This window comes from Bombina bombina, chromosome 2, assembly GCF_027579735.1.
Source record: "Bombina bombina isolate aBomBom1 chromosome 2, aBomBom1.pri, whole genome shotgun sequence".
In the NCBI taxonomy this organism is placed as follows: Eukaryota; Metazoa; Chordata; class Amphibia; order Anura; family Bombinatoridae; genus Bombina; species Bombina bombina.
This window is the reverse complement of record NC_069500.1, coordinates 62,479,005-62,492,382: the sequence shown is the minus strand read 5'-3', so window position 1 is coordinate 62,492,382 and position 13,378 is coordinate 62,479,005. Positions and strand designations below refer to the sequence as shown.

General features: G+C 42.5%; 1 protein-coding gene across 4 annotated transcripts in view; it reads left to right on the top strand.

The window, feature by feature from the left end:
* The window catches only part of PIAS2 (protein inhibitor of activated STAT 2), a 167,955-nt gene extending 155,051 nt beyond the window's left edge, over window positions 1-12,904 (top strand). The window contains exon 13 of one of the 4 annotated variants that reach the window (XM_053701081.1): window positions 12,472-12,904. In XM_053701081.1, coding sequence (XP_053557056.1) covers window positions 12,472-12,746 — 275 coding nt within the window. In that variant the 3' untranslated portion in view covers window positions 12,747-12,904. Of the gene's footprint in view, window positions 1-12,442 lie in introns of all 4 variants that reach the window. The other 3 variants (XM_053701083.1, XM_053701082.1, XM_053701084.1) reach the window with 3 other exon arrangements.
* The last annotated feature ends 474 nt before the right edge of the window (window positions 12,905-13,378 follow it).

Genomic DNA, 13,378 nt, shown 5'->3' with positions numbered 1-13,378 from the left:
CGAGATCACTCTGGGATGAGAACAGAGTATACTGATAATGCTAGGGCCATGTCTGATACTGCGTCACAATATGCGGAGCATGAGGACGGAGAGCTTCATTCTGCGGGTGACGGATCTGATCCGAATAAATTGGATTCAGACATTTCAAATTTTAAGTTTAAGCTGGAAAACCTCCGTGTGTTGCTAGGGGAGGTGTTAGCGGCTCTGAATGATTGTAACACAGTTGCAATCCCAGAGAAAATGTGTAGGTTGGATAAATATTTTGCGGTACCGACGAGTACTGACGTTTTTCCTATACCTAAGAGACTTACTGAAATTATTACTAAGGAGTGGGACAGACCCGGTGTGCCTTTCTCACCCCCTCCTATATTCAGAAAAATGTTTCCAATAGACGCCACCACACGGGACTTATGGCAAACGGTCCCTAAGGTGGAGGGAGCAGTTTCTACTTTAGCTAAGCGTACCACTATCCCGGTGGAGGATAGCTGTGCTTTTTCAGATCCAATGGATAAAAAGTTAGAGGGTTACCTTAAGAAAATGTTTGTTCAACAAGGTTTTATATTACAACCCCTTGCATGCATTGCGCCTGTCACGGCTGCGGCTGCATTTTGGTTTGAGTCTCTGGAAGACACCCTTGACTCAGCGACATTAGATGAGATTTCACTTAAGCTTAAAACCCTTAAGCTAGCTAATTCATTTATTTCTGATGCTGTAGTACATTTAACTAAACTTACGGCTAAGAATTCCGGATTCGCCATTCAGGCACGCAGAGCGCTGTGGCTAAAATCCTGGTCAGCTGATGTAACTTCTAAATCGAAATTACTTAACATACCTTTCAAGGGGCAGACTTTATTCGGGCCCGGTTTGAAAGAAATTATCGCTGATATTACGGGAGGTAAAGGCCATGCCCTGCCTCAAGACAGAGCCAAACCTAGGGCTAGACAGTCTAATTTTCGTGCCTTTCGTAACTTCAAGGCAGGAGCAGCATCAACTTCCTCTGCTCCAAAACAGGAAGGAGCTGTTGCTCGCTACAGACAAGGCTGGAAACCTAACCAGACCTGGAACAAGGGCAAGCAGGCCAGAAAACCTGCTGCTGCCCCTAAGACAGCATGAAGTGAGGGCCCCCGATCCGGAAGCGGATCTAGTGGGGGGCAGACTCTCTCTCTTCGCCCAGGCTTGGGCAAGAGATGTCCAGGATCCCTGGGCGTTGGAGATCATATCTCAGGGATATCTTCTGGACTTCAAAGCTTCTCCTCCACAAGGGAGATTTCACCTTTCAAGGTTGTCAACAAACCAGATAAAGAAAGAGGCGTTTCTACGCTGTGTACAAGACCTTTTACTAATGGGAGTGATCCACCCAGTTCCGCGGTCGGAACACGGACAAGGGTTTTACTCAAATCTGTTTGTGGTTCCCAAAAAAGAGGGAACCTTCAGACCAATATTGGATTTAAAGATTCTAAACAAATTCCTAAGAGTTCCATCGTTCAAGATGGAAACTATTCGGACGATCTTACCCATGATCCAAAGAGGTCAGTACATGACCACAGTGGATTTAAAGGATGCTTACCTTCACATACCGATTCACAAAGAACATTACCGGTATCTAAGGTTTGCCTTCCTAGACAGGCATTACCAGTTTGTAGCTCTTCCCTTCGGGTTGGCTACGGCTCCAAGAATCTTTACAAAGGTTCTGGGCTCTCTTCTGGGGGTGCTAAGACCGCGAGGAATTTCGGTAGCTCCGTACCTAGACGACATTCTGATACAAGCGTCAAGCTTTCAAACTGCCAAGTCTCATACAGAGTTAGTACTGGCTTTTCTAAGGTCGCATGGGTGGAAAGTGAACGAGGAGAAGAGTTCTCTCTTACCACTCACAAGAGTTCCCTTCTTGGGGACTCTTATAGATTCTGTAGAAATGAAAATTTACCTGACAGAGGACAGGTTAACAAAGCTTCTAAATGCTTGCCGTGTCCTTCATTCCATTCAACACCCGTCAGTGGCTCAATGCATGGAGGTAATCGGCTTAATGGTAGCGGCAATGGACATAGTTCCTTTTGCACGCCTGCACCTCAGACCGCTGCAATTGTGCATGCTAAGCCAGTGGAATGGGGATTACTCAGATTTGTCCCCTACGCTGAATCTGGATCAGGAGACCAGAGATTCTCTTCTAGGGTGGCTTTCTCGGCCGCATCTGTCCAGGGGGATGCCCTTCAGCAGACCAGACTGGACAATTGTAACTACAGACGCCAGCCTTCTAGGTTGGGGCGCTGTCTGGAATTCCCTGAAGGCTCAGGGATCATGGACTCAAGAGGAGAGTCTCCTTCCAATAAACATTCTGGAATTGAGAGCAGTTCTCAATGCCCTACTGGCTTGGCCTCAGCTAGCAACTCTGAGGTTTATCAGGTTTCAGTCGGACAACATCACGACTGTGGCTTACATCAACCATCAGGGAGGGACAAGAAGTTCCCTAGCGATGATGGAAGTATCAAAGATAATTTGCTGGGCAGAGTCTCACTCTTGCCACCTGTCAGCGATCCACATCCCAGGAGTGGACAACTGGGAGGCGGATTTCCTAAGTCGCCAGACTTTTCATCCGGGGGAGTGGGAACTTCATCCGGAGGTCTTTGCCCAAATACTTCGACGTTGGGGCAAACCAGATATGGATCTCATGGCGTCTCGCCAGAACGCCAAGCTTCCTCGTTACGGGTCCAGGTCCAGGGACCCGGGAGCGGTCCTGATAGATGCCTTGACAGCACCTTGGACCTTCAGGATGGCTTATGTGTTTCCACCATTCCCGATGCTTCCTCGTTTGATTGCAAGGATCAAACAGGAGAAAGCATCAGTGATTCTAATAGCGCCTGCGTGGCCACGCAGGACCTGGTATGCAGATCTAGTGGACATGTCATCCTGTCCACCTTGGTCTCTGCCTCTGAGACAGGACCTTCTAATTCAGGGTCCTTTCAAACATCAAAACCTAATTTCTCTGAAGCTGACTGCATGGAAATTGAACGCTTAATTTTATCAAAGCGTGGATTTTCAGAGCCAGTAATTGATACCTTAATACAGGCTAGGAAACCTGTTACCAGGAAAATTTACCATAAGATATGGCGTAAATATTTACACTGGTGCGAATCCAAGGGTTACTCATGGAGTAAGGTTAGGATTCCTAGGATATTGTCTTTTCTACAAGAAGGTTTAGAAAAGGGTTTATCTGCTAGTTCATTAAAGGGACAGATCTCAGCTCTGTCCATCCTTTTACACAAGCGTCTGTCAGAAGTTCCAGACGTTCAGGCTTTTTGTCAGGCTTTGGCCAGGATTAAGCCTGTGTTTAAATCTGTTGCTCCGCCGTGGAGCTTAAACTTAGTTCTTAACGTTTTACAGGGTGTTCCGTTTGAACCCCTTCACTCCATTGATATCAAGCTGTTATCTTGGAAAGTTCTGTTTTTAATGGCTATTTCCTCGGCTCGTAGAGTCTCTGAATTATCAGCCTTACATTGTGATTCTCCGTATCTGATTTTTCATTCAGATAAGGTAGTTCTGCGTACTAAACCTGGGTTCTTACCTAAGGTAGTCACTAACAAGAATATCAATCAAGAGATTGTTGTTCCATCATTGTGTCCTAACCCTTCCTCAAAGAAGGAACGACTTCTGCACAATCTAGATGTAGTCCGTGCCCTGAAATTTTATTTACAGGCAACTAAAGATTTTCGACAAACTTCTTCCCTGTTTGTCGTTTATTCTGGACAGAGGAGAGGTCAAAAAGCATCTGCTACCTCTCTATCCTTTTGGCTTCGTAGCATAATACGTTTAGCCTATGAGACTGCTGGACAGCAACCTCCTGAAAGGATTACAGCTCATTCTACTAGAGCTGTGGCTTCCACTTGGGCCTTTAAGAACGAGGCCTCTGTTGAACAGATTTGCAAGGCTGCAACTTGGTCTTCTCTTCATACTTTTTCCAAATTTTACAAATTTGACACTTTTGCTTCTTCGGAGGCTGTTTTTGGGAGAAAGGTTCTTCAGGCAGTGGTTCCTTCCGTATAGAGATCCTGCCTGTCCCTCCCGTCATCCGTGTACTTAGCTTTGGTATTGGTATCCCATAAGTAATGATGACCCGTGGACTGACTACACTTAACAGGAGAAAACATAATTTATGCTTACCTGATAAATTCCTTTCTCCTGTAGTGTAGTCAGTCCACGGCCCGCCCTGTTTTTTAAGGCAGGTCTAAATTTTTTAATTATACTCCAGTCACCACTGCACCCTATAGTTTCTCCTTTCTCGTTTGGTTCCTGGTCGAATGACTGGGTGTGACGTAGAGGGGAGGAGCTATATAGCAGCTCTGCTTGGGTGATCCTCTTGCACTTCCTGTTGGGGAGGAGTTAATATCCCATAAGTAATGATGACCCGTGGACTGACTACACTACAGGAGAAAGGAATTTATCAGGTAAGCATAAATTATGTTTTTTAATTTTAACTGCAAGATCGCATATCATTAAGATCTTTGCCAAGATTTCTGTCAGTAAGCGGCTGTGTTTATCTTCCAGCTAGAAACGTGCGCTTTACATGTGTGGCGCAGTCTCTTTTGCCAGTCATGTGACCATTTGCTCCGACTCTGCTTAGAAGCAGTCGAAGAATCCGTCTTGCAGTTTACTGTTTTTTTCTTCCCGGATTGGCAGGTAGGCACCCCAGCTAACAGCTGAGGTGTAGAGGTGGTAACATTTTTTGATCTAATATTCGTATATTTCTTGCTGCTCAACTTTAGATTGCATTATTGGGTGATTTGCTTCAATCAAAGAGGCATTATTTAAAGTAGCGGTTAAATAATTTTTCCTTCTGACAATGAGCAGGATTATACCAAAAACAACACAGCACCCTCTATTGGTTGCAATTGCACCACCTAAATGAGTACAAGAGAAGAAATGACTCATTTGCATATATTTGCATAGAGCAAAAATACAAACAGATGGTTATTATTTTTACTGTTTAGAACTACCTAAATCCGCCATCCTGTTGGCAAAGTTATATTCCTTTATTATATTGTTTCCTATGTTTTTTGATGTTTGTTTTAAGGAATGTGTGTCACCATAAGCATTACTAGTGTGTTTGTAGAAGCTAGTCCTGGGTGAAATAAAGCATTGGGAGTCGTTCCTTCTGAAACTATTGGTCCTGTCTGATTCTTTCCGGAATACCAATGGCAGAGGTTCTGGTCCTGCATTCTGGCTGCACCTTTTCCTGCAAGAGAGACCTGCTACAGAGTCCTGTGGACCTGTAAGCAAAGAGCTGGGCTTGTTAGCCCCAATTGTCTTTTTAAAGACAATGCAGGGAAAAGAATAAATACCTACCTGAAGCAAGGAGTGTGGTAGAGGGGTCGTTACCTGCCTGAAAGGACCAGCGAGGCAGAGAGATCTATTCCTGCCTAGAAGCAGCCAGGCAGAGGGGATGATACCTGCCTGAAGGGAGCAGTGAGGCAGAAGGATCTATTCCTGCTTAGAAGCAGCCAGGCAAAGGGGATGATACCTGCCGGGAGAGAGCTGCAGGGCAGAGGGGACGCTACCTGCCTGCGAGCCCACTGAGACGAACCCAGCTGGGGCAGATACAGCCGCTGGCTTGACCCCGGTCTCGGCAACGATAGCTCTGGTCTCACTATCCGGGTGCCATCCCTGGGTTTGGACAGAGGAAGGAAGACCCCTAGCGGAGTTCTGCTACACTCATGTATAGAAAGGACTTTGAAAAATAAAGATAAACTTTTTGTTTCTGAGCCAACTGTCTCTCAGGATGACGCTGTTCAGGCAATGCCACAGCTTTCTCCTCAATCGTCCCAAGCCTTAGTGGTGTCACATACAGTGTCCTGCGGTTCCTCTCAGGCTCCTGGAGGATTGTATATGTCTGCAGAAATTGTGGCTCAGGTATCATCTGCGGCCTTGTCTGCCATTCCTATGCTAAAGGGAAAATGCAAGAGGAATGTTAAAGATTTAGATGCTAAGGTTTCTGTCCCAAACTCTACTACTCAGATTGCTCCCTCTCATAAGTCTGATGAGGAGGATACATCAGTAGCCTCTGAGGGTAAAATCTCAGATTCAGACAGTGTAATTCCTTCATCTGATGCTGAAGTAGTATCCTTCAGATTTAAAGGGACAGTCAACACCAGAAATGTTGTTGTTTAAAAAGAAAGATAATCCCTTTATTATCCATTCCCCCGTTTTGCATAACCAACACTGTTATAGAAATACACTTTTTACTTCTGTGATTACCTTGTAGCTAAGCCACTGCAAACAGCCCCCTTAATTCATTTCTTTTGACAGACTTGCATTTTAGCCAATCAGTGCTCACTCCGGGTAACTTCACCTGCATGAGTTCAATGTTATCTATATGAAACACATGAACTAATGCCCTCTAGTGGTCAAAATGCATTCAGATTATAGGCAGTCTTCAAGGTCTATGAAATTATCATATGAACCTCCTAGAATTAGCTTTCAATTAAGAATACTAAGAGAACAAAGCAAAATTGGTGATAAAAGTAAATTGGAAATGAGCAATGTTCTGATAATGTATTTAAATAGAAAGTACTGCTTTATGTACCAGATTGAGATGAATGTCAATGTCCGCCTATTGTTCATCTTTTCCATTTTTCTCAATAAAAACTAACAAAACAAAAAAAAGTAAATTAGAAAAGTTGTTTAAAATTACATTCCCTATTTAAATCATGAAAGGTTTTTTTTTGGACTTGACTGTCCCCTTTAACAATACACGGAGGTGTTAAAGCTTAAGTAGGTTTTGGCTACATTTGACGACTCTGACCCGCTTGTCGTTGTCAACCCCAAAAAATCAAGTAAACTTAATAAGTACTTTGATGTTCCTTCCTCTGTGGAAGTATTTCCTGTTCCCGACCGTGCTACGGAGACTATTACGCAGGAATGGGAGAGACAGAGGATACCGTTTTCTCCGACTCCTGTTTTTAAAAAGATGTTTCCTGTCGCTGACTTTATTAAAGATTCATGGTGCACATTGCCTAAAGTAGAAGGGGCTATTTCTACTCTGGCTAAGAGAATTACTATTGCTATAGAGGATAGCTGCTCCTTTAAAGATCCTATGGACAAAAGCTGGAGGCTTATTTGAAGAAGATGTATGTTCATCAAGGTCTTCAACCGGCAGTTTGTATGGCCACGGTGTCCAGTGCGGCATCTTATTGGTTCGACGCTCTGTCTGAGTCTTTTCAAATTGAGACTCCCTTGGAGGAAATCCAAGATGGGATTAAGGCTCTCAAGCTAGCCAATTCATTTATTTCTGATGCCACCATGCAAGTTATTAAACTAGGAGCCAAGATATCTGGCTTCGTTGTGCTAGCTCGCAGTGCTTTGTGGCTGAAATCATGGTCTGCGGATGTTACCTCTAAGTCCAAGCTTTTAGCGCTTCCTTACAAGGGTAAAACATTGTTTGGCAGAAATAATCTCTGACATTACTGGTGGAAAAAGGCTCTTTTCTACCACAAGACAAGAAGAATAGATCAAAGGACGTCAAAGTAATTTTCATTCCTTTTGTTACTCCAAAGGAAAGTCTTCCTCTCCCTCTTCCAAGCAGGAACAATCCAAGTCTTCTTGGAAACCCAATCAGTCTTGGAACAAGGGGAAGCAATCTAAGAAACCTGCAGCTGAGTCTAAGTCTGCATGTAGGGGTTGCGCCGGTCCGGGACCGGATCATGTGGAGGGCAGGCTTTTTCTGTTTTATCCAGCTTGGGCATGAGATGTCCCAGATCCTTGCGCTGTGGACATGAAATATAATTCAAGACTTTTCCTCCCAGGAGCAGGTTTCATCTCGCAGGATTATCTGCAGACCAGATAAAGAGGCATTCTTGAATTGTGTTCGGGACCTTTCTTCCCTGGGAATGATAGTTCCAGTTCCCGAAGGGGAACAGGGTCTGGGATTCTATTCCAATCTGTGGTTCCCAAGAAAGAGGGAACTTTCCATCTAAAATGATGAGTACACAGCTTCATTCATTACTTGTGGGAAATACAGAACCTGGCCACCAGGAGGAGGCAAAGACACCCCAGCCAAAGGCTTAAATACCTCCCTGTTCCCCTCATTCCCCAGTCATTCTTTGCCTTTCGTCACAGGAAACCAAAGTTTTCAGAGGAACCTTCTATTCCTAAGCTTGATCAAGTTTGAGGGATCTGTCCCTAAGGTGGATGGAGCTATCTCCACGCTTGCTAAGCGCACCACTATCCTGCTAGAGGATAGTTCGTCGTTTAAGGAACCCATGGATAAGAAATTAGAGACCCTGTTAAGAAAGATGTTTCAGCACACAGGGTTCGTATTTCAACCTGCAGCCGCGGTCGATTCATGAAAGAATTAAGGACCTGAGGGTAGCTAATTCGTTTATTTGTGATGCTAATATGCAGATTATTCCATTGAATGCCAAGACATCAGGCTTTTTTGTTCTGGCCCGGAGGCCTCTGTGGTTGAAGTCTTGGCCTGCTGACATGACGTACAAATCTATATTGCTTTCTCTTCCATTTAAGGGAAAGATTATTTTCGGTACAGGCCTGGACTCTATCATATCCACGGACACATGGGGCAAGGGTGCCTTTCTACCGCAGGATAAGAAGAATAAACCTAAGGGTCCTAATTGTCATTCCTTTCGTTAGGACAAGTCCCAACGACAGCAGCCTGCCGCGAGACCCGAGCAATCCAAGGGATCTTGGAATCCTCAGTCTTAGAATAAAACCAAAAAAAGTGATCAAATATGGCCAAAAGACCACAGTGAGGAGCGCAAAAATATTAAATATAAGAGAACACAATATAGTGCAATAAATGACAATAATTGGAAATTGTGATATAAATTAGATATTCCCTATCACATAAACTCTATTGTTGAGAGAAAAATCTATTGTTATGAAACAAAAAAGTAAATAATATTCAATATTAATCAAAAATTTATTAAAGCAAGTCTTTGATGTAGTATACACAGGTAGGTCACTGTTTTTAAAAGTGATCGATGATTTTCTTGGTGATCTTCAATATATGAAACAACGTTGTATAGTGATATAGCAGTACTCTCTGACCGATAATGAAGATAGTGGATAGTCCTAGAAGACAAAGGAGAGGCGCTTCATGGTATAGTAACGTCTAGCAACAGATGTACATGGATATACAAATGGCAACTCAAAATTAGATGGAGCACACCTCCAACAACAGGATGGGTAGGATAACCAGATGGCCAAAAAGTTCAGATGTCCAAGTATAGACAAGAGTAGCAGCATGTCCGTATAAAAAACAAATTTTATTAAAATTATAAAAGCAGATAAGATAACAGCAATGCATTTCTCAGCTCAAACAGCAGTTTCATCAGGCTGTCTGATGAAACGGCCGTTTGAGCCGAGAAACGCGTTGCTGTTATCTGCTTTTATAATTTTAATACAATTTGTTTTATACGGACACGCTGCTACTCTTGTCTATACTTGGACATTTTGACATCTGGACTTTTTGGCCATCTGGTTATGCTGAAAGCGTGGCTTGCTACCCATCTTGTTGCGGGAGCACCAACACCAAGGGTTTGCACTAGAGCTCGTGAAGAGCCTGTTGGTTCGTTTGGTCTGCTTTCCCGGACACTAGCCCAACTGTACCGCTGATGAGTCTCCCGAGCGACTCTTTGTTCTCGGTTTGTCATGTATAGCACTAGGTGTGCTCCATCTAATTGTGAGTTGCCATTTGTCTATCTATATACATCTGTTGCTAGACGTTACTATACCATGAAGTGCTTCTCCTTTGTTTTCTAGGACTGACCACTATTGGAATCAAGCAGAGCAAGAAACCCGCCGAGACAAAATCGCAACATTAATCAGGAAATTGTGGTTTCTTCCTTGTGTCCTAAACCCTCTTCTTTGAAAGAACAGTTACTTCATAACTTGGATGTGGCTCGAGCTTTGAAATTCTATCTTCAGGCTACGAAGGATTTCAGACAAACTTCTGCTTTGTTTGTTGTCTATTCGGGCAAGCGCAAGGGGCAGAAGGCTTCTTCTGGATCTGATGGCGTCTCCATAGAACGCCAATCTTCCGAGGTACGGTTTGAGGTCAAGAGATCCTCAGGCCGTCCTGATAGATGCTCTGGCAGTACCTTGGGTTTTCAGTCTAGCATACCGGTTTCCTCTGTTTGCTCTCCTTCCACAAGTCATTGCTCGTATCAAACAGGAGAAAGCATTGGTAATTCTAATAGCTCCTGCGTGGACCTGGTATGCAGAACTAGTGAAGATGTAATTTTTTCAACCATGGAGGCTATCCCTGAGGAAGGACCTTCTAACTCAGGGTCCATTCCTTCATCCGAATCTCGTTTCTCTGAAGCTGACTGCTTGGAGATTGAACGCTTAGTGTTGTCTAAGCGTGGTTTTTCCGAGTCGGTCACTGAGACCATGATTTAGGCTTGCAAGCCTGTTACTAGAAGGATTACCATAAAATATGGCTTAAATATCTTAATTGGTGCGAATCTAAGTGCTACTCTTGGAGTAGGGTCAGGATTCCTAGGATTTTGTCTTTTCTCCAGGAAGGTCTGGAGAAAGGTTTGTAAGCCAGTTCTCTGAAGGGTCAGATTTTGACTTTATCTGTTTTGTTACATAAGCACCTGGCGGATGTGCCAGATGTCCAATCCTTTTGTCAGGCCCTGGTCAGAATTAGGCCTGTCTTTAAATCTGTTGCTCCTTCTTGGAGCTTTAACTTAGTTCTTAAGGTTTTGCAACAGGCTCCGTTTGAACCTTTACATTCCATAGATATTAAGTTGTTATCTTGGAAAGTTTTGTTTCTTGTTGCTATTTCTTCTGCTCGGAGGGTCTCAGAGCTCTCAGCCCTGCAGTGTGATTCACCTTACCTTATATTTCATGCTGATAAGGCGGTTCTTTGTACTAAGCTGGGTTTTCTTCTTAAGGTGGTTTCTGGTAGAAATATTAACCCGTAAATTGTTGTTCCTTCTCTATGTCCTAATCCTCCTTCTCATAAGGAACGTTTGTTGCATAACTTGGATGTTGTGCGTGCTCTAATTCTATCTACAGGCGACTAAGGATTTTCGTCAATCCTCTGCTCTGTGTGCTTGTTTCTCTGGAAAGCGTTAAGGTCAGAAATTTACGGCTACTTCTCTCTCTGGTTGAGAAGTATGATCCGTTTTGCTTATGAGACTGCTGAATAGCAGCCTCCTGAGAGAAGAACAGCTCATTCCACTAGGGCTGTCTCGTCGTCTTGGGGTTTCAAAAATGGAAGCTTTTGTGAAACAGATTTGCAAGGCCGCAACTTGGTCTTCTCTGCATACTTTTTCCAAATGTGATACTTTTGCCTCGGCTGAGGCTTCTATTGGGAGAAAGGTTCTTCAAGTGGTGGTGCCTTCTGTTTAGGTTCCTGTCTTGTGCCTTCTGTTTAGGTTCCTGTCTTGTCCCTCCCTTATCATCTGTGTCCTCTAGCTTGGGAATTGGATCCCAACAGTAATTGATGACGTTGTGGACTCACCATATCCGGAAAGAAAGAAATTTATCAGGTAAGCATAAATTTAGTTTTTTATATAATTAGAATCGGTTTGCTACATGTTCTGTAAACTTGTCTATATGATTAAATATTCACCATTCATTATAAAATCTAAAGAACCATGTTTGGTTTGAGTCTGCTTTCTTTTTTAGGTGTCCTGTAGATTTTTTCTTTATTCTTCCGTGAAATAACGTGCATTGCTCTTAAAGGGAATTACATATATTTTATTTTGTGATTCAGAGCATACAATAAAAAAAAAATTAAATTTCAAAATGTCAAAATTTGCTGGATCTGGAACACTACATGGCAGGAAATAGTGCTGCCATCTAGTGCTCTTGCAAATGGATAACATTCTTGCAAAACTGCTCCAGACATGTGCATGCTCCTGAGGTTATGGCTCTGCTTTTCAACAAAAGATACAGAGAGAATGAAAAGAAAATTAGAAGTTAATTAGAATTTTGTTAAAAATTGCATCTGAATCAAGAAAGAAAGTCTGGTGTTCATACCACTTTAATGCATTTAATTGCTCTAAACTTGAAAATGGTTTAAGTAATTGATATTTTCAAGTTTTTCAAGTAACCCCAGATTTTAGTTAGGTGCTACGTGTAATTTCCTGTTTGGTGAAAGAGGAATTTCAGGTCTCTCCTATAGACTAAACTGGTTGATAGACAAAGGGTGATATGACCCCTAAGGTGAACAAGGAGATTCTCATCTTTTAACTGAGGCTAAAAATGCCCTCTGTTGTTTTATTTTACTGCCTATGCCCAGGAATCTGACTGCAGATGTATAAAAGCCAGGGAGCATTTGACAGCTGCAAATTAACATGACTCTTTTAGAAGAACCTTCTAGGTGTGATTGGATATGTTATAAATGTTATTTAGTATTTCAGGTCATGCCTTATGTTTTTGTTTTTCTTTTTATGTTCTTATGAGTACTATTTATTTCAAGCAGTACTATCACCCTATGTTTTTGGATAGTCTCAACTCAGTACTTCCAGCAAACCACATACCTGGCGAACACAGAACCTTCAACATCCACCATGAAAACTGCATACAAGATGCTACAAACAGCAGGAATGTTATACAGACAGGCAAAAGCACCAGTGTACACCCTGCACAGGCCAGAAAGTTCCAGCACATCCAGTTGCCTCCAGACTCGTGACAGTGTTGCTATTTATGGATTCCTTTTTCAAATGTACAGGAAAAACAGAGCCTTTAAATTAATCAATTATATATTCTCTTTAACGTTTTGATGCAAGCACGCAAAAGTGAGATAGCACTAGATTCCCAACATGGTTTAATGTTCTGGGAGTTGCACATGCACAGTTTATGTAAATATGTTGCACTATACAGCAAATAACTGTAAATATGTATTTTTTTAAATAAACTGGTAAAATACCATACACATGAATTAGTGAATCTGATTTCATTGGACGGCATGAGTCATTTATACTGTGTAACAGTTTATTAGAAGGAAGTATCACACTGTATGTCTACATTGGCGTCCATCGTTTTGTTGAGAACATAAAAGGTAGGTGCTGATTGGTGGTGGGATGTCCTAGACACGGCGGTGAGCTTTGTAAACAGTGTGTACCCAAAATGTTGATAACACCTGAAATTTCTTTCAGGCACCCATCATACTTCTTTAAAATTCTAAGTGATATTATCTATTTTTTTACATTTAAAAAATTTATAACGTTAATTGCTAACATAGTAATAAATTAATAAGAAAAATAATTTAAGAGTTACAATTGCAGCTAATGAAACCAAACAGGTATGATGGTAGCTTAGAGGTAGAGGGCCTGAAAATTTGGATTTTTGCCTGTGCCTTATGCTAAGTATGGGCGGTATTATTATAAGGCTGGCTGACAGATATAGTCAATTG